Source organism: Elgaria multicarinata, chromosome 2 (genome assembly GCF_023053635.1).
Source record: "Elgaria multicarinata webbii isolate HBS135686 ecotype San Diego chromosome 2, rElgMul1.1.pri, whole genome shotgun sequence".
Lineage (NCBI taxonomy): Eukaryota > Metazoa > Chordata > Lepidosauria > Squamata > Anguidae > Elgaria > Elgaria multicarinata.
Genome location: NC_086172.1, coordinates 68,448,113 through 68,474,290, shown reverse-complemented (window position 1 = coordinate 68,474,290; position 26,178 = coordinate 68,448,113). Strand labels below are relative to the sequence as shown.

At 39.3% G+C, this 26,178-nt stretch overlaps 1 protein-coding gene across 1 annotated transcript in view; it reads left to right on the top strand.

Annotated features, from left to right (window-relative positions):
• The window catches only part of SLC49A4 (solute carrier family 49 member 4), a 99,117-nt gene extending 73,202 nt beyond the window's left edge, over nucleotides 1-25,915 (top strand). The window contains exons 8-9 of the mRNA XM_063116680.1: nucleotides 13,134-13,316; nucleotides 21,645-25,915. Of these exons, the coding sequence (XP_062972750.1) occupies nucleotides 13,134-13,316; nucleotides 21,645-21,760 (299 nt within the window). The 3' untranslated portion in view covers nucleotides 21,761-25,915. The remainder of the gene's footprint in view (nucleotides 1-13,133; nucleotides 13,317-21,644) is intronic.
• Nucleotides 25,916-26,178: the final 263 nt, after the last annotated feature.

The following is a 26,178-nucleotide window of genomic DNA, read 5'->3' as shown; positions in this document are numbered from 1 at the left end:
TTCTGAAGTAAAAGGCTTAGAAGGCTTTCATTTAAGTTAAGAAGAGCCACCAGAATGTTCATGAGAACATGAGAAGAGCCATTGCTGTATCAGACCCAAGACCTATTTAGTCCAGCATTGTATTCTCACAGTGGCCAACCAGATGCTTGTGGGAAACCCACAAACAGGACATGAATGGAATTGCACCAGTTGACCATCAAGTGGTATTAGCAGGCACCCACCCTGTCTGTGATGCTGGAGGTAATATATAGCCATCGTTACTAGTTTGCATACATACTTAAATCAGGTCTCAGAGGACTGGAGAGACCTGAAGTTGCTTTCTTAACAATGCTGAGTAGACAAGCCCTAGTTTGATACTGTGCTACACCTTACTTCAAGACTATCCACCCTTCTTTGCATGTGAAACTCCCAGAGAGTCTGTGCAATGAACTTTGGGATTGAGCCTTGAGCCTTTTTGTGCTGTTCTGTAGCTAAAGAACTTCCCTTTCCCATCTATCACATTGAACTTAGTTTTAAATTAATGAACAGAGCTTTCATTAAGTACTCTCTCTATATAAATAACTCTATCTTATTCAAATTAACTTTGAGGCTCCAAAATTGTCCTTAGTGCATAGCTATAAACCAGAAATGAGTACAGCATATTGAAATGGATGTCTGGCTGAGAGGAAATACCACCTGAATTACCCATACTATACATTCCAGGTGGTCTATACTGTGATCTGGTTTTCATATTGTAAAGTTATTGGCTCTGGACTCTTTATGTGTGTGTTTTTTAAGCAAGAAAGGTATTTTTAACAGCTGAGCAAAAACTTTTCAGAAGCTGCTATCTATGGGGTACAAATTGTTGCACTAAGAGCTTTTCCGTTTGTGCTTGTCTGCATTGTAGAGTACAATTTGACAAAAAGTAATCTTGTCTGAACTGATGCAGCAAAATAAATGTATGCATTCACTTCAGTTCTTATTTATTAGGACAAAAGAGGACAGGCTTTGCCAGGTGAAAATAATCTTACTCTTTCTCTCTTTCATACACAAACCACTGATCCAAAACAGAACTGGTAGATCATGTTTGCGTTTTGCCCCTCTCAAAGCAGTCTGTTTTCAAAGATGTCAGCACGCACAAAACATGATTGCTTGGGAATAACATAAGCCTCTTCAGTTTCTTTTAGATTTTGTAGCATCCAATTGCATTGCGTTTTTTTTTCTTTTCTTAGAAGAATGTTGTAGTGATGGTGAAAAATATCACAAATGGATTTGGGGGGTCACCTGTGAATTCTTAAAAGCTTTTTTTGGTAGCCACCATCAGGACTAGAGGCAGTTGGTGCTTCTGTGCCAAAGTGTAAACAATGAAACTAAGGCTGCAATCCTATGCATGTTTAGACAAAAAAAGTCCTACAACTAGCATGGCTGGCTGGGGAATGCAGGGAGTTGTAGGACTTTTTTCTGTCCAAACATGGACAGGATTATACCCTAACATGTAAACAGTTTACACATCTAAGCCCTCGGAGAAGATAATATTGGTCAAAATGGAGAGGCGGGTAAGAAATAAATTTAGTAGTAGTAGTAGTAGTAGTAGTAAATCAAATGTGGCTTCCTTTGTAATTAGTGTTCATTGGATTAAATTGGTGTGCTCAAGTAAGGCTCTTGGGGCTTTGTGGCTGGCTTGTTCTTCACTGCATGATATTGTTTACTTCTCCAATTGATGCCATTGCCACCACACTACCATGAATGTACATGTATGTAGAATGGCGGGAGATAGGAGATACCAGGAAAGAGCAGCAATAGGGGCAGGTGAAGGAGAATAAGAATTTTCAGACCACCTTGTAAGTAGATTTCTATCAAAGCCTTGATTTAATTAAAGAATTTGGCTTGCTTTCTCTGCCACAGGCCAGCCCTTGCTGTATACTGCCAACATTGCTTTGCCAAGACCTGTTTTGAATATAACGTCTATGCAAGCAAAATGAGACTGGATTGAATGTCCTGGGTAGAGATAATGTTTGGGGGAGAGTAAAGGATCTTCAAAAGCAAATTTTAATGAGAGACCCAAATCTGGTTGAGGTGGTGGTTATAACAAAAGCTCTGTGCTCAAAAGTTCAATGAGATTCTACAACATGTTTTCCAAGATGCTTGGCCTGCAGGTTCCCTTATATTAGGCAACACACATGGCACATAAGTAATGCAAGGTTGCTTGTTCACCCATGTAGCAAAAGAATGGGATATTCCATTTCTGACAATTCTTGTTCCTTGTATGAAAACCAGGTAGCTGAGCAATTCCCCGTCTCCTTCCCCCCATTGCTTATTCCTTCTCATTTAAGTAGTGAATATTTTGACTGTTCTCCCTAGTGCTATGAATCTAAGCTTCCTTACATTTTTCAGACTAGCAGAAGACTTACGCATGTAATCAAAATGTTGAGATAGTTCGAGAGCTAGAATGAAGAAGTGTCATTTGATAAGACAGGCGATTTTATCCCTGTAAGCAAAAAATGTTGACTGTACCTACATCTGACACAAGAGCTTATTACGTGCATGGACGACTTTAGACCTGTCAGGTACAAGCTGATCCCACCAAAATTCAGGCTGTGCTAGACTCAATTGTTCTTAGCTAAGGATGAGATTAATCTTATTGCTTAGGCTGTGTATCATCAGTATGTTTAATGAGTTGTCTTTGCTGCAGAGTTTTGGGTAAAGCAGACTTGGAAACCTTCCAAAATGAGGGGGTGATTTCCCCCTTTATGTAACAAACAGCCATTGCTTCTCTTGCAGCCTTCAGCATCCCTGTCTAGAGTTTACCACTAAGATCAGTATGACATACCAGCACAATAAATCATCACATTTAAAAGGCTTTTCTTATCCCATTCTTGTATGCCTGAACATATTTTAGCACTTGGCATAAAGTCTTCAAAAGCAAAATCCATTAGTCTTGATAAGTTGCTAAAGGTCAGGTTCTTCTTTTTTAGGTCCAGTGGCTTTTTTTGACACACTTTTGCTAATAGAATACTCTTGTTACCTTTGGAGGAGACAGGCCCTTATAAAACTTCCTCCAGAATGTGGCTGTGATGATCCACAGACTCCTTATTTGAGTAGTCCGCAAGATTCCTTTGGAATAACTGGCCCAGGTGAAATTGCTTTCTTTGCTTGTCTACTCTTTAGTATATATCTGAGGCCCAAGTACATTTTGGAGAAAAACCCAATTGTAATATTGCAGACTATCTGTGTTCAGGATTTAGCATGTTCCCTGTTCATTTATACTCACTGGTAGATTTCTTTGTATTTCTGGAACTTCTGCATAGCAGCTTGGATTTTGCTAATCCCCCCCCCCCAACTGTTTTCTTATAGGAAATAATGTTATATAGATTCAGTGGATTTTCTTGTTTTTTGTCTTCATGGGTTGAAAATCAGGCTCACTTGCACATGAAATAATTTCTTAAGGAAGGAAACGCACCAGCTATTTAAGTGCTAATTTATAGGGATTCGTGCTATCTTCATTCCTGAATGTAACGATGCTATATAATGGTGACCTCTGCACTCCAGAGTAATTGGAGAAATAGCACATTTAAATTGATTTGGTTGAACTTATTCTTTTTTGTGTTAATTAAGAGTTGCAGGGTGTAGTGTGCATCTCAGTTAAAGGATGGGAGTTCAAATGCAGGGCAATGCTCAGGCTTTGGGGCAGGAATATAAGATTGCTATTTAAGAAGCCAGAGCTGGTTCAGCATTAATGCCTGAGCAGCTCTGCATTGACATCAGAGGTCCCATGGGGGCATTGGCATTTCCTTGAATTGCAAAGAGGGAACATACAGTGTATAACAAAACCAGTTTATCAGCATGTCCAACTATCTGTCTTGGCAATTATGGTAGAATATTTTACATTTTCAAGGTAATTTGGTTTCATTAAGTGATCATCAATACTCCAATAAATGGGCACCTGTTAATGGTGCTGCTGCTTGCTGTATGGGGAAGAAGCCATGTCTGAAGCAGTAAACTCCAAACTAATTTCTGGGTTGTAATTCCAAATGGCTTCCTACCCAAAGTTGTTAGATAAACCAAAACTGCCCATTATAAGTCCTATAAGTTAATGCAACACTGTAGTGCTGATCCTTCTGCCCCTTTCTCATATCCCTGAGAAAGTCCTTCATCACTTTCACTGCTTAGAATGTGCAAATATTTAGATAAGTATTGCAACAATGTGACTGTTATTATAAGTACTGCTCTGCCGGTGCTACTTGTTTGACAGGGGCATAAGGTCATACTAAATCTCTCATATTATCAGAGTGGTTTCATCAGCTTTTGATTTAAGAAGCAAGGAAGCTCTACTTATTTCATAAAGAGGATTAGATTAGTATAGACAAAGAATGCAGTCTTGTTATTAGAAAAATATATGTATGTATTTGAATGGATTATGCATTCATAATTTCTAGCATTTAAATTTGCACTGCCTACAGAGCCATTGCATGGACAACAGAGTTTCAGTGTTGTTTGGAATTTGAAAGGACCTTCCATTGTCCTTTGCCTGCTACCCTTAAACTCATTGATTCAGTTGTGATGGAGACAGATCTCCTTCTTCACTTCTGCCGTATTCTTCCTTCCTCTGGTCCACGGGAGAAACAGTAATAAATTCTGCACCTGGTGGCAGCTTCAGTCAGCTGGCCATAGGCAGGGAGCTGAAACACACAGCAGTTTCAAGCAGCAGCCAGGCTCCCAGAGGCCATGTGAATTGGCTTGTAGTCATGAATCATTCCTTCACTATATGGTAACAGCCAAAGCGAAATTGTGCAGAGTTCTACAGAGGCACTCTTTGGCAGGACTCTTGAAGTTCCCTGCTAAGTCTGAGCACCCCCAAGAGTTCACTTCTTCTCACAGACTGGTTAGATTATCCTTATCAAGGTGTAGCAGTTATACCCTCCTCACTGAAAACTCCTGCACCACTTGCACTTTTAGCCTGTCGAGTTCAAGCATACTAATTAAGCGTAGCTATTTTTGTATTATATAATACAAAACATGTAACACACCCAGATGGATAGCTAGATAGCTAGCTATAGATGTATATAATGCAAAAGTATATGTATATAGATACAGACATAACCAATATACAGTACAAAAATATATAATAGCAAAAGTGTGTGTGTGTGTTTGTGTTGTGTATATGTATGTGTACACACACGCACGCACGCACGCACCCCTACCTCAGACTAATGGACCTGGAACTCTATTGAGCCTCTCAGTACCATCACTTGAATTGTGGAAATCTGTAATGATAGTGGACCTCTTTTTGGTCCACTATCATTAAAGGACTGCAAAGAATATATAGTGCAATAACTAGCAGAGTTCTGGGTAGTTGCAGTGTGCGTTTAGAAGTTTGTATTCTGCATTTCAATAAAAAATTTCCAAGCTTTCACTGAGTACATCGATAAAAACAATAATCAGAAATACGCACACAAAACAATATAGCAAGAAAATTAAAAGTGGCTAAAAGCAGCATCAAATCAATCAGCTGAAGTGTTTTTAAAAAAACAAATAAACCTGGGGAAGAAAATGCTTCTTTGCCTGGCATAGAAAACATAATGCGGGTGTCAGGTGATCCTCTCTGGGGAGAGCATCCCATAAACTAAACATCGCAGTGAAAAATGCTATCTTTCTGGTTGTCACCCATCAGAACTCAGTCAGCACCTGGAGGTGAGCATTGGAAGATATAGTGAATGGGCTGTCTAATAAAGAGAAAAGCAATAGCAGCATTAGAGTTAAGCCAAATGTTGTGGTGTGATCAAAAATATACTGCCATTAAAAAGAGGGTTGGAAAAGGACAGCTTCCAGCAAGAGGAGCAGCAGAAGGTGACACAGCAGCATATGTAATGGTTTGGGCAAGAATCATTACTGGACAATATTTCATTTCAAGACACAAATGAAATAGCTATGAAAAGGTTAAAAAAAAGGTTCCATTCTTAAATAGAACATGGGGCCATATGTCAATAGATTCTCCTTAGTTCTGAAAAAGACTTGTCTGGTTGTCAACTGTACCTCTAAAGTCCAAACTTAGGCACATGGAAAGCTGTCTTCATTATGATTGGTACCCTAATTAGGCACTTGCACATTCATTTGCATGCTGCAGCCTTGTAATTAGAAAAACATATGTAGGAGAGATCCTTCCTGTCTCTCCTCTCTCATCTCATACTATTGCCCGCTCGTGCTCTTCGCTCCTCTGATGCCATGTTTCTCGCCTGCCCAAGGGTCTCTACTTCCCTTGCTCGGCTTCGTCCATTTTCTTCTGCTGCCCCTTATGCCTGGAACGCTCTTCCAGAACATTTGAGAACTACAAGTTCAACCGCAGCTTTTAAAGCTCAGCTAAAAACTTTTCTTTTTCCTAAAGCTTTTAAAACTTGATTTTGTTCTGACTTTATACTGTTAGTTTTACTCTACCCAGTGCCTGTTTACCCTATCCTGTGCCTGTTTGCATTCTCTTCCCCTCCTTATTGTTTTATTATGATTTTATTAGAATGTAAGCCTATGCGGCAGGGTCTCGCTATTTACTGTTTTACTCTGTACAGCACCATGTACATTGATGGTGCTATATAAATAAATAATTAATAATAATAATAATAATAATAATAATATGTATGCATTTTTGGGTCAGAGCATGTGAGTTACTTTTGCACATGGAGAAGTAGTATTTTGTGGTGTGTCGTCCAGCTTTTTTCACATGCTTAGGAGAAGCATGATTTAGCAATCTATTCCCTTAATAATGTAGATTAAATAATATAGGTCGCATGTATTATATAATATAAGAAACTACTTCACTTGAAAGAAATTAGACCATTTATACTGCTATTAAATTAATTAGCAAATTTACATATTTGGTTATCTCCTATATTTTGTTTTGTTTGAAGGCACAGTTCCAAATAGTTTATTGTTGAAGTTTTATTTTTCCTTTACTTTTGGGGAGTATATCAAGTAAATCAAATTTGTTCTAACTGCAAGCCACATTCATGACTTTTTCATGTGCATAAGAATTCGATCAATGTGCACTGGAATAAGAATCTTTCTAGTCAACTGCACTAAACAGATGAACATACCCTATGGGGAAATGCTTTTTGTTTTTATATGATTCCATAAGTTAATTATGGGAAAGTCTGTTATGTTAATATTACACTGGTCAGGTTTCATAAGAAACAGTTAAAATTTTGCTACTTCTCTGCGAGCTTTTATAATAGTGTGCCCTCACAGAGACTAAAATAGTGGGACCAATGTAGTTAATATCGTTGAGTGCTGGCAGATTTTGTAGGGTCAGTTAAAGGGGAAAACAGATTGCTAGCATTGGATGTTTTGGCCATTAGAAACTATGATGATTGCCACACTACAAATCCTCTCATTCTTTACACTATGCTGGGGAGCCCAGTGATAATTTGCCATCCTATATCCACTGCTGTGCTGTCAATTGAAGCAATGTAATTTGCCTTCTCTTCAGTCTAGGGTAGCTTAAAATACTACTACAAAGGGCTCTGTGCCTATTCCCAAGTATGCCTTTTGCTGGTGCTTCTGATGGGGGATGCACATCAATTGAGATGAATATGTGGCAAAATGATGGCCATGGGGAGATGTCCTTGGGATTATGACCTTGGGCAGAGACCAATTTGTTCTTTTGGTAACATTGTTCAATTGTGTTACGGAGACTTTGTCGTTCTCTACTGTATTATTTCTGTTCGGACATGACAATAAATCATGGGCAGTATCCTATACTGCCCACACAGAAGCAGAATGGACAGTTAGTGCAACAGGGATTAGCTGTTACTGAAACAACCAGAAATAAGTGGCAATGCTTGTTTCCAGAATGGGACAGGTCAGCATTGCTCACAGAAGGGAACTCCGCTGACCTGTCCCATTCTGGAAGTGAATGTTTCCACTCATTTCCTGCATATTTTTTTTTTTGGTTTATTTTGTTTTGTTTAGGAACCACTAGTTCCTGTTGCTCCAGCAGACTGTTTAGCTTGTGCAACAGAACTAGTAGAGGTGCAGCGGCTGTACAGGATACTGCCCTATGTTATTTATCATGTTGTGAACAAGCCTAGGGAAATCTTGTGCTCCACCTCCTCAGTCCTGTTCCCATGTGGCCAATTCCCAGTCCAACACTCTTGCCACTACACCACACTGGCTCTAATACTATATTGTAATTAAGGCAAACAAGAGAAGAGATTGGAAAATTCAAGCTGGAGAGAGGAAAAGGTAGCGAGAATACCAATCTCTGTTATTAGTTGGATTGAGTCTAATGGAAATTTAACACTGGCTCCCAGCCAACCATGATTTGCAGTTCAGACCTTCCTGAACCTGCCCACTGAATTTGCAAATCATGATTGGCTGGGAGCCAATGTTAAATTTCCACCAGACCCCATCCAACTAATTGGTATTCTACCAGTGTCATGAATAAAGTTCTAATTAACAATGATAGAATTACTGCTGTGTTGTCAAATCAGAAAATGAAATGCAAATTAGAAGGATAATAAAACTTACTTTCCAAACTGCTGTTACTGAATGAATATTTAGGCTTCTGAGTTTCACAAATCCTTTTCTGAAAATGGAACCCCATTTATTCTGCCTGATTTCTGTGAAACTCAAAACTTGTACTCTGTCAGCGGTTGAGTTCGATCCTTAATTGGTGACAAGGTACAAGATATACTAGAGATGTTCACATCTACCTGAGCCTCGTGTGGCGCAGAGCGGTAAAGCAGCAGTTTCTGCAGCTGAAACTCTCCCCACGGCCTGAGTTCAATCCCAGCGGAAGCTGGTTTCAGGCAGCCAGCTCGGGTCGACTCAGCCTTCCATCCTTCCGAGGTCGGTAAAATGAGTACCCAGCTAGCTGGGGGAAAGATAATAATGGCCGGGGAAGGCAACGGCAAACCACCCCGCTATAAGGCCTGCCAAGAAAACGTCAGCGAAAGCTGGCGTCCCTCCAAGAGTCAGTAATGACTCAGTGCTTGCACGAGAGGTTCCTTTCCTTTTCCTTTCACATCTACCTAAATTTTCGTCTTCGAAATATCCTGTCTTTTCCTTTCTTCCTATGTAGTTCTACATCTTCCAGAATGAAAAGAGGTGTCTCTTCCCTCCATGCCCCCCACCCCCATTTTATTTAGGTTTTTTTTTTCCTTTTGCTTCTGGCTCTGAAATCCTGTCAGATGCCAAGCTACAAAACAGAAAATTGAAACCATGATTGCTTTTTAAAAAGAGGGATTAGAGGACACTTCCGTCGCAAAAGCATGTTGCTGGCAGCAAGGGAAGAAAAAAAGGGGGGGAGAACCCCCTCCCAAAAGGACTTATGCAACTGAATCACTAAGTTACAAACCTTAATAAGTACTTTTTGTTAAATCTATGGGAGTTGTGGCAAGGGATTGGCTCAGTATGTTTCAACAAGAGCTCATTGGCTTCATGACACTGTATTTCCTTCCAACTCTCCCTGAACTGTGTTGAACTGAACTTGAAACACTTCTGCTTTTTCTCCTGACACTATAATCAAAGAACATACTGGGAATGAGGTGGGGGGAAGCTTATAAGTTCCCTTATTCAAAAAACCCAGGCATGTTACAAAAAGCACACATAAACCCATAACCTATATAAAAGCCAACCTAATCTGTCCTTTTCCGAGCCCCTGCCATTTATTTCATCTTCCTAGCAATGTTTTCTTGGGTTTGTCTCTACTAGGCTCACTCTTCTCTACAAAGAAGTATGCCTCTCCAGCTCAGAAGAGAATCCTATCACACAACCGATCTGATGAATAGCTATGTGTGCCTTATCTCCTAAGCCTTTGCTATCTGTTTTTCATGACTCCTCATATATTAGCAAATGGCGATCTTTTTCAGCCCTCTACTTCCAAAGATAGATATAAAAGAGAATATTTTCTAGCATGCTTAAATTTCATAGGAAGGGTTTAGATACACCATAGGCTAAATATATCATTACTCTTCAGGCCAATTCATACATATGTTCCCAATTCCCAAGGTAGTAAAGAAAGCACATGGGCTTGTGTAGCCATAAAACTTCTGATCCCTTACCTATGGTTAAAGGATTTGAAATGGGGGCACAGATTTGTGCTGCTTTCTCCTTAACTCTTTTTTTTTAAGGTCCCCAAGCCCCTTAACCATTGTTAAGACTTATATCAGCATCAATCTGAACCTTGGCTAAAGCCTAAAGTTTGTAGCTAACTAGGATTTGAAGGATGAGGAATGTTGCTTCTGTCCTAGCCTCAACTTTCTATGCTTTGTCTGAAATTGCCATAGGCAACCCTATTTTTCCCCTATTAGTCTGGGTTTCCCAAATGAAAATGAAATGAAAATGAAAAGTGCGGTTTTATTTTGACCACCCTAGAAATATATTTGTGAATCGGCACTCAAAAGGAGTTCTTGGTTATATTTCACCACTCTATTCTCTGGACCTCTTGAGAGTCCATTAGAACAAACATTCAATATTCAATTGCCTTTGGGGCCAGAGTGCTTGTTAAGAAGCCAGAGGATCTCAGCTTTCTTTCTCTCCCCACCTCTGCATCTAATATGTGGACTCCAGCCACAAAAGGAAGTTTACTTGTAGTTGTGAGAGAACCCAGAGTGAATGTAGACCTTACATGAGGTGGGAGGTGCATTATTTCCAGCTTTTAGTTGCAGTGGGTTGCTTCAGTCTCCAATACAGCTGATTAGCCCACTTGCCTTTTAAGTGGTCTCTTATTTACTTTTTACAATTTGTGGCCACAATCCACCACAGAGTTAAGCTTACCTAAATCCTTTGATTTTAATGGGATTAAGCACCCTCAGCTCTGTAGTGGATTGTGTTTATTGCTGGTGGAGTCCTCTCCCAGTCTAGGGGCTATATTCTATGCCAAGCCAGGGGTCACCTTCCAGATGGAAATAATTATGGAAAGTTAACTACCATATGTGTCTCATTTTACCATCTACTTGACCAAACATTTCCTAAATAGTGTTCTTCAACCATGAATTCCCATTTTGGTTTGTTTAGTATACCAGCTTAGAAAGGTCTGGCAGATGCCCGTACCAGTCAAGTCATAAGCAATATAGTATTATACAGCATCAGTGGTATTGGATACCTGGTAAAGCATTAAGTTTGGTTTTCCTGTAATGTGGAAGCCAGAATGAATGCTGACCTTCGCAGTAGAAAGCAAGGAAAGATAATTAACAGTTCATTCCTAATTTAGCACAGTAATTGGCTGTTTGTAGAACATTGTTTATTTTGGAGTTACGGTAGATAAACATAGATGTTTGTTTGTAGGCCCACACATTAAAAATGCTGCATCTTAAGGAGCGAAAATTTAAACTCTTTGGCCTAGTTCACTAATACAATGCAGACTTTTTTCTTTTTCTTGCTATTGGCCAAGTTGCTTTCAGGGGGAAATGAAATTATTAAATTATATTCATTTAACAAAATCAGCTCCTAGTTCCTTGTTTTCAAATTAAGTGGCAATTTAACGATCTGGGAATTTTTTATGGGTAGTGGGAGGAGGAATAGCCATCGCTTCTAAACATTATATAACGGCCAGAGCTGTGGCTTTAAAAAGTTCTTCGGGTCTCAGTGGGGCAATTGTCGCTGGTCCATCCCTTTGATTGTCTCTTTTCTTTGTGATGTGTTAAATGAGGTTAACCCTATCCCACTGAAACTGGATTGCTGCAGTTGCAATGGCAGGAAATCGTAACATAGTAGTTCCCAAATGGTGCTCTGCTTGCTATACATAATGCAGTCACAAGCAGGGCCTGTAGATAAATAATAAATGGAGCTCCTCCAATTAAAAGTTACTAGAATGTTCAGTCATGGGAATATGCAAGGCAGCCCTCCAGAGGTTTCGAGGGGTGACAATGAACTATGTTCTAAAATACTTGGAAACCGTTTTTATTATATTGTGTTACATAAAATAGTCCATTACAAGCAGCTTTCTGCTATTCTGGATAAGGAGCTTTGTGCTCTGTTCTGCTTTCTGTCTGGAACCTTTAGCCATCCGTGCTTATCGGATACAAGTTTACTCCAGAGTTCATTTTTATAATGTCTGGGCAGAGCAAGGTGCTGGTTGCCCCTGTTATCCCCATGGAGGCCATCAGACCACTGAGCCTGCTTCAACAGACAAATACTATCCCAAGCAAAGTATTCCAGGCAAAGTTAAAGAAGCTGGTGCTGTGGATGCTAGCAGTGCAGAAGATGAGATTCTCCCCCCCCCCTCCCCACAACCGCCCATTTTCACCTGCAGGAGTGAGAGGAATGGGGATTTCTCATCTGCTCAATGCGCTTGTCATTTAATGAAGTGTTCACCTGCATACCTGTGTGTGTAGGTGGTATGCTTTTAATAATTAAAAACAAAAGGAGGAGAGCATCCAACACAGGTCAGAAAAAGGAGAAACGGGTTGGCAAGTTGCAAAATGTTTATTTTCATGATGCCTGATGTGTTTCAGCCTGTACTTTATTCCAAGGCACAGGCCCTTGTGGCAATGTGCTTAATCTAAACATATAATATTATGTGTTACCTTAATGTATGTTATTGCATTATTAATTTTACAGCCCCTTGAGGAAGGCCTTTGAATAAAGTATAGGCCGAAGCGTACCGGTCTTTGTGAAAATAAACATTTTGCACCTTGCAATAATTGCCAGAACGCTTGTGAGAATATGCACACACACAATTGTGTGTGCGTGTGTGTGCATGCATTCAGAAAAGTACAAGTCAGTGCATACACATGTATGTTTGATATGGTCTATTTGCCATGTTAAAATTGTAATAAATTCTTCCATTGCTTATTTGCAATAAGCATATAAGCCATGGGATGATATATGTACCTTATAATGTAAAGAGAAGTTAAAAATTCAGTTCTTTTAAACTTCCAGCTACGGAAGACCAGTTCAAACAGACTGAAACTTCCCTGTGCTGTTGAACCCCTAGCTGTGGACATATTCATGTGTGCAATGTAATGCGTGACATGAGCCATCTTCACAGGAAATACTTTTAGGTAGTTGTGACTGTACTTGAGGGCTCAGATGTTCTAAAATAATTTAATTTGGGGATGATCCAAATAAGATATCCTTCCCGTACTAGTGGCTTCATTATTGTTATTAACATGTATTGATAGTTACGGCATAAAATCATGTACTTTTTGTTTTGATTGCAGCCACATTGTACACATCCTGCATTTTGCTGGGAGTCTTCCTGAACAGCAGTGTACCTATATTCTTCGAACTTTTTGTGGAGACAGTCTACCCAGTTCCAGAAGGGATTACCTGCGGCGTGGTCACCTTCCTAAGCAACATGTTCATGGGAGTCCTTTTATTTTTTCTTTCTTTCTACCATGATGGTAAGGAGTGTTGAGATGCTTGCTGAGAATACATTTGCTAGAATGGTGTATTTCATCTTGAGTTTATTTCTGGCTGTGCCAGGAAGAGGAACTGCATGCAGATCTTTCATTAATGCTAACAATGTGTATAAATCCTAACAGCATTTGTGGAAGAATAGGCCTCCTAAGTGTTTGTCTTTATATGTGTGCCAATCACAGAATAAAATCCTCATGTGGAAGCTGTCCTTCAAAGTCAGTGCAGCAGGATGGCTTTGAGATAAGCACTGTGGCAGGATTTTTACAAAGAACAACGTAATGTTATGACCATTAATAACATTTGTACCTAGGCAGGCTAAAACAACGATAAAACTAATCCAATCTCATGCTTCAAGGTCTAATCCGATTGCCTGTAAGGGTAAGAAGAAAAGCATAGGCATGCAAAGCTTGTCTTTTAACCACCTTCCCACCATATTCACGATAAGGATGGGAAAGGAGTGGATATTTCCTCCTGCTCCATTTCAGGCATGTTTAGGAAGATCTTAAATTATGAGTGGCTGAAATGTAGATTTTGTGTTGTGAGCTGCTTGAAGCTTTTACAGTGTATTTTAACACAAGTAGGTCCCACAACAAAATTTTGTAATGTACTAAGAGTGCTTCACTTCAGGGCTCCAGCCAGCTTCCAACAGGATCTGCATAGCACTTTTCAGGAATTGTGGGCCAATGGGAATAGGAGAAAGTATACCTCTCCCCCACCTTCCCCTCCTTTCCTATTATTATTATTATTATTATTATTATTATTATTATTATTATTATTTACATTAACATACCGCCCCATAGCCAAATCTCTCTGGGAGGTTTGCTGTACACTTTAGTTCTAACGGGCTCCAGTTTGCAATATAGCCAGGAAGCGAGGAAACTCGTTCCTTTTGAAGAATGAGAAAGAAGCCATATCTACTTCTAATTCCTTTTAGACTTTCCCCCTCTTCCTAGGGCACAGCTGAAAGCTGCCCATACAAAACAGTTGTGGGGTGGGGGTAGTATTTTAGCAGAGCTGGGATTAGACAGTGTGTCCTTCTTCTAAACAAAACATGGCTTTCCTGTATTTTGATTGCAGTGTGAACCTGGAAGTCCCATCTCCAGAAAATGAGGAGCTACTCTATTATCATTTTTAACCGCAATGTCCTCAAAATTCTTTAGTTCCTGGAAGGTCAAAGAGCTGTTTTGGAAGTTTCATTTTTTTTTTTTTACTCTACTTTATAGTATATTTATTTATTGAAAGATTCATGGCCCTTCAGCAGCGCTTCCAGGGTGGTTTAGACTTTAGAACTCTGGAATACATACAAAAATACGGACAAAATGAAATACAGACAAAAAGCAATATAATAATAAGATGTTAAAAGAGAAAAATACATTTGAAGGCATGAGAGAATAAAAATGCCTTTAGTACCAAAAGTATAACAAATTTGGCAGCAAATGTGTAATTCCCTCTTGGAGGGAATTAAACAAACAGTGTGAATGCTGAGACCTCAGCAAGGCCTGAAACCAGATGGAAATGAGTCCAAGTCACATCCAAGAGCACCTGGAGTTGTGCAGCCACCATCCGCTTGAGACCTTTGCAAAGAAAAGATGTTTTAGTGACCAGCCAATAATAATTACAGTTCTTAAGTTCCAAAGAGGGGCTTTACAACTGCCTCTTTCAAAGCAGCTCATATTTTTTATTCTGTCAGAGACATTAAGCACCCCTTTGCTTGCAGTTAATAGCCCTGAAGGACAAGGGTTAAGCAAACAAGTGGTAAGCCACATCCCTACAAGCACTTTTCAAAGGAAGAAATGGCTACTTCTTTTGGGTGGCCATGTTTCTCTTCTAGACCAATAGAAACTCAACCACCCAAGTTTGGTATTAGAGGGAATGGAGTTATATACAAAGATAAGATGTTTGTGCTACCCAATATCTTTTCACTTTAATGATGCCCCCCTTTTTTTTCAAGGGAACAGAATATTTTAAGTAAATCTCAGCATTAAATTATTTCATATTTTCAAATAACACCCATTTTCAGTACAATGTGTTTAAATTTTAAAAGACAACTTAAAAGAAAAAGAAAACTCTCACGCTAGTTTCAAATGTACCTAAATTCCAACTGATGCTAATTTTCCATGATAGAGATTCTGGTAAGATGCAAGTGATGGTGTGCTTTAAATGTAAGAAGCAGATCACCAATCAGTATATTTAATTATCAGAGATTATTTAGCATCACCCAGAGTTCTATATGCTACACACTTCCGGAAGCTAAGTATATCTACTGCCAGGCATTTAATGGCATATGATGAGCCACATCTGTCAGCTGTCTTGAATCGATCTGTTATTGAAATTGTTTTTAATTATTTAAAGTTCTGTAGCTTAAGTTTTTAGACCACGTTTTATTATAATGTTTACAATGTTGTGATTTTTGTATTTATTTCGGTCTCTGCGGATGAACTGTCTACAATACTGCGCTCTTCGAAGCCTTCCACTTGTTCTCGTGATCCGATTCCTTCTCGCGTCTTTATTAATCTTATTCCTGCTATCCTCCCTTCCTTGCTACATATTATTAATCTTTCTCTGTCCTCTGGTTCATTTCCTTCTGCTTTTAAACATGCTACAGTCTCTCCCATTCTCAAGAAACCTACTCTTGATAGGCTATCTCTGTCTAGCTACCGACCTGTCTCTTTGTTGCCGTTTGTTTCAAAGATCCTGGAGCGTGCGGTCTACTCTCGCTGTCTTGACTTTCTTTCTAGTAACTCTGCTTTGGATCCATTTCAATCTGGATTCCGTCCTCTGCATTCCACCGAAACAGCCCTTACTAAGATCACCAATGATCTCCTTACTGCCAAGTCTAAAGGCCATTATTCCGTTCTTATTCTCCTTGATCTAACTGCAGCCTTTGACACGGTTGATCATGATCTTCTCTTAGATTCCCTTCATGACCTTGGATTTTGTGGCTCTGTCTATAACTGGTTTGCCTCCTATCTAGCGGGTCGCTCTTTCAGCGTGTTGACTAATGGCAGCTCGTCTTCCTCCTTTCCCCTTTCAGTAGGGGTTCCGCAAGGCTCGGTGCTTGGCCCGTTGTTGTTTTCCTTATACATGTTGCCCTTGGGCAAGCTTATTCAATCTCATGGTCTCCAATATCATCTGTACGCCGATGATACACAACTATATCTGTCATCTCCGGAACTTTCTCCTGATGTTCACGATCGTATCTCGGCATGTCTTTCAGATATCTCAGCTTGGCTGCTTCATCGTCGCTTGAAGCTTAACATGGCAAAGACTGAATTGCTTGTTTTTCCTCCTAAACCTTCTCCTCATCTCTCATTCTCTCTTACTGTCAATGATGTTACGCTTACTCCGGTCAAGGAAGCTCGTAGCCTTGGCTTTATCTTCGACTCCTCGCTCTCCTTTATTCCTCATATTGAGGCAGTAGCTAAATCTTGTCGATTTTTCCTGTATAATATTGCCAGGATTCGATCATTTTTGTCTGTCTCTTCTGCCAAGACGCTTGTTCATGCACTGGTTATTTCACGGTTGGACTACTGCAACCTTCTTCTCTCTGGCCTTCCTTCTTCTCACATCAGCCCGTTGGTTTCTGTTCACCACTCTGCCGCAAAGATCATCTTCTTAGCACGCCGCTCCGACCATGTTACTCCGCTTCTGAAATCTCTTCATTGGCTTCCAATTCACTTCAGAATCCAATATAAACTTCTCCTGTTAACCTTCAAAGCTTTTCACGGTCTAGCTCCTTCCTATCTCTCCTCTCTCATCTCACACTATTGCCCCGCTCGTGCTCTTCGCTCCTCTGATGCCATGTTTCTCGCCTGCCCAAGGGCCTCTACTTCCCTTGCTCGGCTTCGTCCATTTTCGTCTGCTGCCCCTTACGCCTGGAACGCTCTTCCAGAACATTTGAGAACTACAAGTTCAACCACAGCTTTTAAAGCTCAACTAAAAACTTTTCTTTTTCCTAAAGCTTTTAAAACTTGATGTTGTGCAGACTTCTACTGTTACTTTCTACTGTTAGTTTTTCCCTACCCTGTGCCTGCTTACCCTTCCCTGTACCTGTTGGCATTCTCTTCCCCTCCTTATTGTTTTACTATGATTTTATTAGATTGTAAGCCTATGCGGCAGAGTCTTGCTATTTACTGTTTTACTCTGTACAGCACCATGTACATTGATGGTGCTATATAAATAAATAATAATAATAATAATAATAATAATAATAATAATAATAATTTTTATGAATTGTGAACTGCCTCAGCTCTTGGATGGTATAGAAATGAAATAATAATAATAATAATAATAATAATAATAATAATAATAATAATAGATAAAAAGTATTTTTCCCATTCCAAATTCTATACAATGTTTGCAGATGGTAAGTACTGGTGTCCAAAGTTTCTCAATGCTGTGTTGCCTCAAATAAGACCATGGATTTTGTGTGTCTGCAGAGGATGATAGCAGCTCAGCCAAACAGCATTGTGAACCAAAAATGAAATCCCCTATTCTAAATTCCAATTCGTAGTTTAGATCTTCCAGTTTCTAAAAACCTACACAGGTAATGGCTTCCTTTCAACATGATGCAGATATCACATAAGGGAATTCCTGTCCTCTTATTCTAAAAGGAGTCAAAACTTTTAAGGCCTACCTGATAAGTAACAAACTGTTCACAAATTTTGTTTTCATTAGCATTATGCATAAATTCTTAATAGCTTGATGTAGAAAGGCCAAACTTTCTTCAATAACTGTTTATAGGATGTTGGATTCCAAAGTTCCCATTAACAGGTCTCCTGAATTAAAAAAAAAGGTCTACATGTAAGTACTGAGGATTAGAGTTATAGTTCTTGTTCTAGTAATAGCAGTAATGGTGAATGCCTCCTAAAATTTGAACTACTTCGTTTGTTAGAACAGTCAGGTAAGAGCAAGACAGTAACTCTTTTCATTTGTAGCCCCAAAACTATAAAGCTAGCTTTGAAAATTAGTCTTGTCATCATAAAAGGAAAAACTGACAGGAAATTTTATTACAGTCTCTACCCTGGCAATGATGGTTCAGTATGTAATAGAGATTTCTGAATCTGAATTAGACTTGAAACCTAGTGTTTACAAATGAGATAACAAAATCCTTGCAAATCATTGTGATTGTGTGTGTGTGTGTGTGTCTGTCTGTCTGTCAGTATTTGAGACTGTACCATATAAGGTATTGGCGCAGGTTTTTGTCCAGTCCTGAGAATTGCTTTTATTTTCATGGTTGTGAAAATTTCTTCGAAAGAAAGTCGAAGAAAGTCAAAGTTGACAAACCTATCTGCATTCATCTAGGAATGAGCCTCCATTTAACCCAACTGGTCTTCATGCATTTATTTCAATCATTTATTACATTTCTATACTGCCCCATAGCCAAAACTCTTTGGGTGGTTCACAAAAATTAAAAACAATTCAAAGAAAGGCATTTACATAAAACCATATAAAGAGATAACGCACACACAACATATATCTAAAAACAATTTGTAAACCAATAGCCAAAGACAATCCAAGACCTAATTTAAAACTCATTCATTCATTACTTCCAAAGAAACATACATAGGATCAAACCAAAGATCTGTGTGCTATCGATATGGTTTTCATTCAACATAAGGATTCATTGATGAATGCTTTTATTTTGCTATTGTCATGGTAATATTTATTTATTTATTGCATTTATATACCGCCCCATAGCTGAAGCTCTCTGGGCGGTTTACAAAAGTTAAAAACAGTAAGCATTAAAACAAATATATAAAGTTTAAAAACATAAAAAGCATAAACACGGTATCCTTATAAAAACAGCTAGTCTGGGGTCCGTTAAAAACAAACAAACTCAGCATATGTTGTTACTGTTACTACCAACTTTCACTTCAGCTTCAGCATAAAAGCAATGCACTAATACAGGGCCTTTCAAACTGTGTTCCAGAGAGAGATGGAGGCTTGTTGGAAGCTTAATAGGGGTACTTTAATGAGAAGAACATCAAGATCAAGCAGACTTTCCTGAAAGCAAGCTTGCCCATTATTACCAGTCCTCCCCTGCAATGTGCAGTCATAGGAGAGTGTTGGGTGTGTCCTAAGCTGTGCTTTCAGTACACATGAGTTAATGGTGAGACCCAACAGACCTAACTAGTGCTTTGTGTGAACTTGGTACTCACCTTGCTTCATGTTCCAGTTTCCTCAGCACCACACAAGGTATCTACTGCAGACAAATTGGAAGGGAAAATGTTCCCTGAAGGTAGAAAGCTTGAAAATAAAACAGACTAATATATCTGAAAACAAACATCCCAGTATTTGTAGCCTTTTCTGTTTCCATGAAGGAAAATGTAACCTCTAAAAGTATGTGGCTTGTCGTAGGTTAAACAAAATAGACATTGGCTTTGTCCAGGTTGTTTTACTCTCGCTTAACCCATGCTCACTGGGTTTGCATGACCAGTCAACCCCCAAGCAGGGGTTGCACATTCAAAGTGGCAGCCCTACATGCCACAGTTTTACCATGAGTTGTATAAATCATGGTGTTAAATAACCCATGGTGGATTGTCATATCATGTGATCAGTCCCATTGTCTTCTAGGATAATGGGCACAGTTCCTCACAAGCACTTCATCTTTCTCAACTCCTAATACCCTGGAAGACATAAACAAACTTCACCGTGATCTTAATAGGCTGGAGCACTGGGCTGAAACCAACAGAATGAAATTAATGGGGATAAATGCCAAGTTCTACACCTAGGAAAAAGAAACCAAATGCAGTTATTAGTTGGGGGATACTTGGCTCAGCAATACTACAAGCTAGAAGGATCTTGGAATTGTTGTAGATAACAAGCTGAATAACAGCATGATGTGGCTGCAAAAAAAGCAAATGCTATTTTGGGATGCATTAATGGAAGTATAGCTTCCAAATCGCACGAGGTACTGGTAACCCTCTATTCGGCCTGGTTAGGCCTCATCTTGAGGATTACATCCAGTTCTGGGCACCACACTTCAAGAAGGGTGCAGACAAGTTGTTCAGAGGAGGGCAGCGAGGATGATCGGATCTGGAAACAAAGCCCTATGAAGAGTGACTGAAAGAACTGGGCATGTTTAGCCTTGAGAAGAGAAGATTGAGAGGAGACATGATAGCACTCTTCAAATACTTGAAAAGTTGTCACACAGAGGAGGGCCAGGATTTCTTCTTGATCATCTCAGAGTACAAGACAGAATAATGGGCTCAAGTTACAGGAAGCCAAATTCCGGCTGGACATCCTGACAGAGCAGTACGACAATGGAACCAATTACCTAGGGAGGTCGTGGGCTCTCCCACACTAGAGGCATTCAAGTTGCAGCTGGACAGCCATCTGTCAGGGATGCTTTAAGGTGAATTCTTGCATTGAGCAGGGGGTTGGACTTGTTGGCCTTACAGGCCCCTTCCAACTCTACTATTATTTGATTCTATGAATATCTGTAATCAAGAGTAAGAAGGCAAAAAGAAGAGCTGATAGGAATAATCAAAATAATCAACTGGACATCCTCTGCATCCTAAAAAGCACCCACACAGCTCATTTCAGAATGATTTCTGATCATTTTGGATTTGGAATCTAATTTGCAACTGTGATTTTTGCTGTGCCCAGCTTTTCCTGAAACATAATGCTGTAAAGCCTCATTTTCTTTTGACCATTTGAATTATGGTAGTAGCAGAAATGCTGCATTTTCCCAGAGTTTCTGCAGCAAAGAAGCCACGTGGGTCTCCCTAGCACAATGGTTTTCTTTATCTCTGAATGAACTGAAAGCTTTGCTGCATCAAGGAAATAAGTATAAGTAAAATTTAATGCTATTTTTAAAACGTTCTGCAACAAGGTTATCATCAGTTATATTTTTCTCTCACTGTTTCTTCTCACTGCATCTTCTTAAATCAAAATCTTTGGTACTTATAACACTTTTTTGGGTATAAATAAAGCCTGTTGTGTTAATTCCCCAAAATAAGAATTAAAAACATAAATTAGGTGAGGCTATGCTGCCTCTGGCTGTGCTGCCTCCCCTAATTCTGGTCTCAGCAATGAAGTGGTAGCTGTTGGCTTATTTGAGCACTTAAACTCCCATTTCTCATGATAATGCCAACTTTTACTGAAAAAATAGTGCAGATTTTTAAGAGTGTTGTTTTTTGCCCAAAGAAAGCCTTGAGCCTAAAAGTTTGCTCTGTTTTTCTCCCGAGTGATTGTGTTAACCTAAATTGTGACGTTCCTTAAGAGCTGTAGCTTTATTATGATGAAGTAGAGAATATTACATAAATATCTAATACTAATTCCTGTTCTTTCTTTTCTTCGTCACCTAGAGTTCTCTTGGTTTAACTGGTGCCTCCCAGGATCCTGTTTGTTAAGTCTTCTGCTCATTCTGTGCTTCAGGGAATCCTACGACAGACTTTATCTCGATGTCATCGTCTCAGTTTGATAGCACAAAACAGAAGTGAGTTCAGGAGGAAGATGGAAGCAGGCATTGTGCTTGGCTGTTTCCGTGGAAATTGTATAGCCAAAAGATTGCAGTAGAAGCTGCAGAATTTAACATGGACATTTTAACTGAATTTTTAAAGTACACTTCCTAACTTGTTGTTTTATTGTTTGCATTATTATGAGTCAGTCTTGTACAGGAATGGGAATTAGATTATTTCAAGAGTATGTGTGTCAGGGAGAAATTCTAGTTTATAAACTGTGATATTTTATTTAATAAGCTATTTAATTGGTTATACAAGTTTTGTGCCAACTCAAACTGCTTACATGAGAAGCATAATAGCAATATCATCTCATTGAGGGCTTAAAGGTGAGACTTCAATCCATTTTTAAAAAAGAATCTGTTTTTTGCAGCTTGAAGAATCTGATGAAAATTCTCATGATCCCAGATTTTTCTTGCTTTTTAATATTGTATCCCTTATGGTTGCATGAAAAGAATAGTGCTACTGTGATGGCAGTGATTTTCACCATAGTTGTCAGGATTGATCAACTTGCTGGTCCCTCACTTTGAGCCATTTACCTTCTGTCCAAAATGGGAATCATAGCTAGACCTAATTTGCCCTTTGAAGACATTGGATTTTAAAATAACTATGGTTAAATTTTAAAATTCCATATAAATGTCTTAGCATGCCTCTGTTTACTAATGAAGCCATTTCTTATGTTTGATTTTTTTTTACCTAAGGGTTAACTGTGGTTAAAGTGCTCTTATTCTCCCCCCCCCTTTGCTTCTTGACACACTGAAAGGTCTCGTGGCAATTGGTGCTATCCATTCAGTTATGTCTAAAACATTTGTATTTAATTACCTTTCAGTGCAATTCTATACATGTCTATGCAGAAGTAAGCCCCATTGAGTTCAATGAGGCTTACTTTCAAGTCAGTGAGTATAGGATTGCAGCCTCAGTATAGGAAATGTTGTCAAGGATTGGTAACTCTTAGGAAACACTGATTTCATTAAGGATCTGTACTGAACAACTCTTCTATACCCTTTCCTGGGTATTTCTTGATTCCGTTCTCCCACCCAAACAATGCAAGCCCTCCTTCCAAAGTTTTACCAATCTGATTCAAAAGAGAGTATAGATTTTCTGTTACAGCACGAATGGGAAATACATGACCTACAGCTGCATGCAGATCCCTGTCCTTTTGTGCCAGACCCACACCACTAAAATTCGGGGGCATTAGGGCAGGGGAATATATAGTTTGCCACTGAATATTGGTAGGAAACTGCTACAGAGCCTTTTAAGGCTCTGTAGCAGAGATGCTATCATCTATATGTTTTTAATTTTATTTATGCTGTCAGCAGGTGTGCGGACTGGGGGGGGGTAGAAAGTGGCTCTGATCCCCCCAGCATTACCCACCCTTGTGTTATAGGTAATGTCTCTCTTCAGGCTGTTTTATAATTTAAAGGGTGCCTATCACATTTGGTAGTTTTGTTTCCAAATAGCTATTTAACAGTGAATTTTTCAGGTGCTCTTGAGTGGTAAAATTAAATAAGGAATCAAATGGTGACTTCAGAGCCTTCAAGTTCTGAACTTTAGCATAACCTGGAAAAATGCCATGCCAGTTATACTACTCCCATACACTCTGTACTATGAGGAATATCCTACCTTTGGCTTCATTTTCCAAATCTTTTGGAATTGTTTTTACAAAAACTCACAAGCTCATGGTTTGCAACAAATCCAAAGGAAGTTGTACCTTGCCAATACAGGCTGCCTTTATCAATGTGGTTCATTTCAAACAGCCCTATGTTTACTAAATTTTAGCCAGCATGATTCTCTTTCAACACTAATATTTCAAGTTTCTTTATCTAGCTTTCTTACAGGCCTGCTTAATATTGATTACACTTTTTAATCCTGACTTTGTTCTCTTTGGGGGCAGTGTAGGTCTCTCTGTAGCACATTTCTGTTGCATTTCATAGTTAGAAGTTTCTAACAATATATCAGTCCCATTAACCATTAGAAAAGCAATCTCTTCAGGAAATGAAATAGTTTGCACAATACATTTGAGCCATAGGATTAATGCAGTGATTGGGGGGAGGGGGGAGAGGGGGGGACAATCACATAGCCCATCTTACCCAGGAGCATTTGAGGATGTTGGCATGTAATATTCTGCTTCAGTGAGAACTCTGAATTGGATACATCTCACTCCTTCAAGGCATTCCATTCTGCCACTCCAGATTCATTTTGCCATTGTAATTCAGAAATTAAGTGATATTTTTCTGTGTGTTCTATTCTGACATTCATTCTATTCTGTAGATACCTGAATTTCCCCTCAAATTTGCATTAGGAGCTATAATTATTGGTTAATCATTTTATAGAGTTAGTGTTTTTTGTTATTGGTACCATCTTGTATACCATAGACACTATGGCATAGTGGATGATAGGATATGAATGCTTCCCTTGGAGGTACCTTTCCCACAAGACATGTAGCCATTTTAGTTTGTTATATAAGGTAATTCTGAGTTCACTTCACTTATAGGCAAGCTCTTCTCTACTTAGTTAGCAGGGTGCCTCATAGCTCTAGCTGTGTAACCCTCTGCTTGGATGCAACAGCTACAAGAAGGGAGAAGGTTAGGTTGCCGACAGAAATGGGCTTCACCCACTTCACACCCTTTCAATGGTCAATCTCTGTTTCAGTATGAAAAGCTATTATGAGACTGTAGAGTACCCTCAAGGTTTTGTCTGAGAGCAATGCCAACTTAGCGCATCCTGTTCCCAAACAGGTCAAGGCTGTACCTCTTTTGGCCATCATAGGGCTATCCAGTAGAATTAAAATACAGTCCAAGGGATATATGAGATTTTCATTTTTACTCGCAATACATGTGAGCATGCCCGTTGGAAGCCCCGAACGTGAGTATGAACAGGTATCTGCGAAAGGTATTTGGAAATTGTCAAACACATGCTCACATTTGTCTCTTTCCCAATTCCCCGTGTGATTTGTGCAAATTTCCTCAATATAGTGAATCAGCCCTGCTTTTGTCTAAGGAGGAAATTTGAGCAAATTTGGGGAGATTTGCGAGCAGCGATTGCAAACAGGAAGCAGGTGCGAGACAATGTTCAGAGGACCCTAGCAATCTCGAATATCACTTATTAGGCCATCCCTATGGAGACCTTCATTAGAAGCAGAAAATATTTTGTTGCACATATATCCCGTTTAGCTGTCACAGTATTTGTTTTGCATCAGCTAAAATTGGTCCTTAGAATCAGGTTAAATGTTCCCTTGGATTAAGCTTTCAGAGGATATCTTCCTATTAGCTTACTTTGTCATTTTCAAGTTATTTCTCACTGTTGAGGTTACAAGGAAAGAAACTCGCTAACTGCAACATCTGTGCACTTTTAATCTGCTGATAAATAACTCCACAGCCCTGAGAAATTAAATATAAACATTTCAAGTTATTAATCAGCTGCTGACACTTCATGCACAGGTTCCTAATTTTTCACTGGCTCCCCTGGAATTTTTATTGGATAACAATAGCCATCTATCCTATCTAATTTCAGCTGCAGTGTGTCATCCCTTATGGACAATGACCAGTTGAAAATTTGGTAATTTAAAAGTGCAATTATAAATGGTTCTGAACTGACTAGCACACTCTCAACAAAGCTTAATCTCTCCTGGCTTTAAAGTTCTCCAAAACAAGAAGAATTAGTACAGTATGCCTTAATTCATTCATAGAATTCATTCTTTATTAACTCCTACTCCAAATTTATAGTATGAATATGTACTGCTGATATGGAAAATTATGTCAAAGGACGAAAATTGCTCTAGTTTGTTATTTTATTTTTCTTTGTGAGCTTATTCTAGGACCATATTTGTCCATTATAAATAGTGAATATATGGGTGTTTATAGATCATGGGTGGGAACCTTTGCCCCCAGATATTGGAATACAATTCTCATCAGCTCCAGCCAACATGACCAATGGTCACTGATGATGGGAATTGTAGTCCAACAACTTCTGGACTTCAGGCTTCCCACCCCTGTGATAGATGTTGAATTAGAGTTGGTACTAATTTAAAAAGGAGACAAATATAATCTTTATGGCAGAGGTGGGCAACACATGGACTGTTGGCCACATGCAGCCCCCCCCCCGTGCCACCAAGTTGAACTAGAGCCCCCCCCCCGGCCTCTAGTTCAACTGCCGCTGCTTCCCCCCCCCCCCCCCCCCCCCCGTGCCACCAAAATTCAGTGTAGCGGCAGCAAAAAAATTCAGACAGAGGCTGAAAAGGGACCAATTTAGCCTGTTTTCAAATTTAGCTTCTGTAGATTGAAAATAAATTGAGCTTTTTATAGAATGAAAACAAGCTAAATATGTCCCTTCACCACCTCTATCAGAGTTTGTTGTCAAAACTCAATGGAAAACTGCAAAT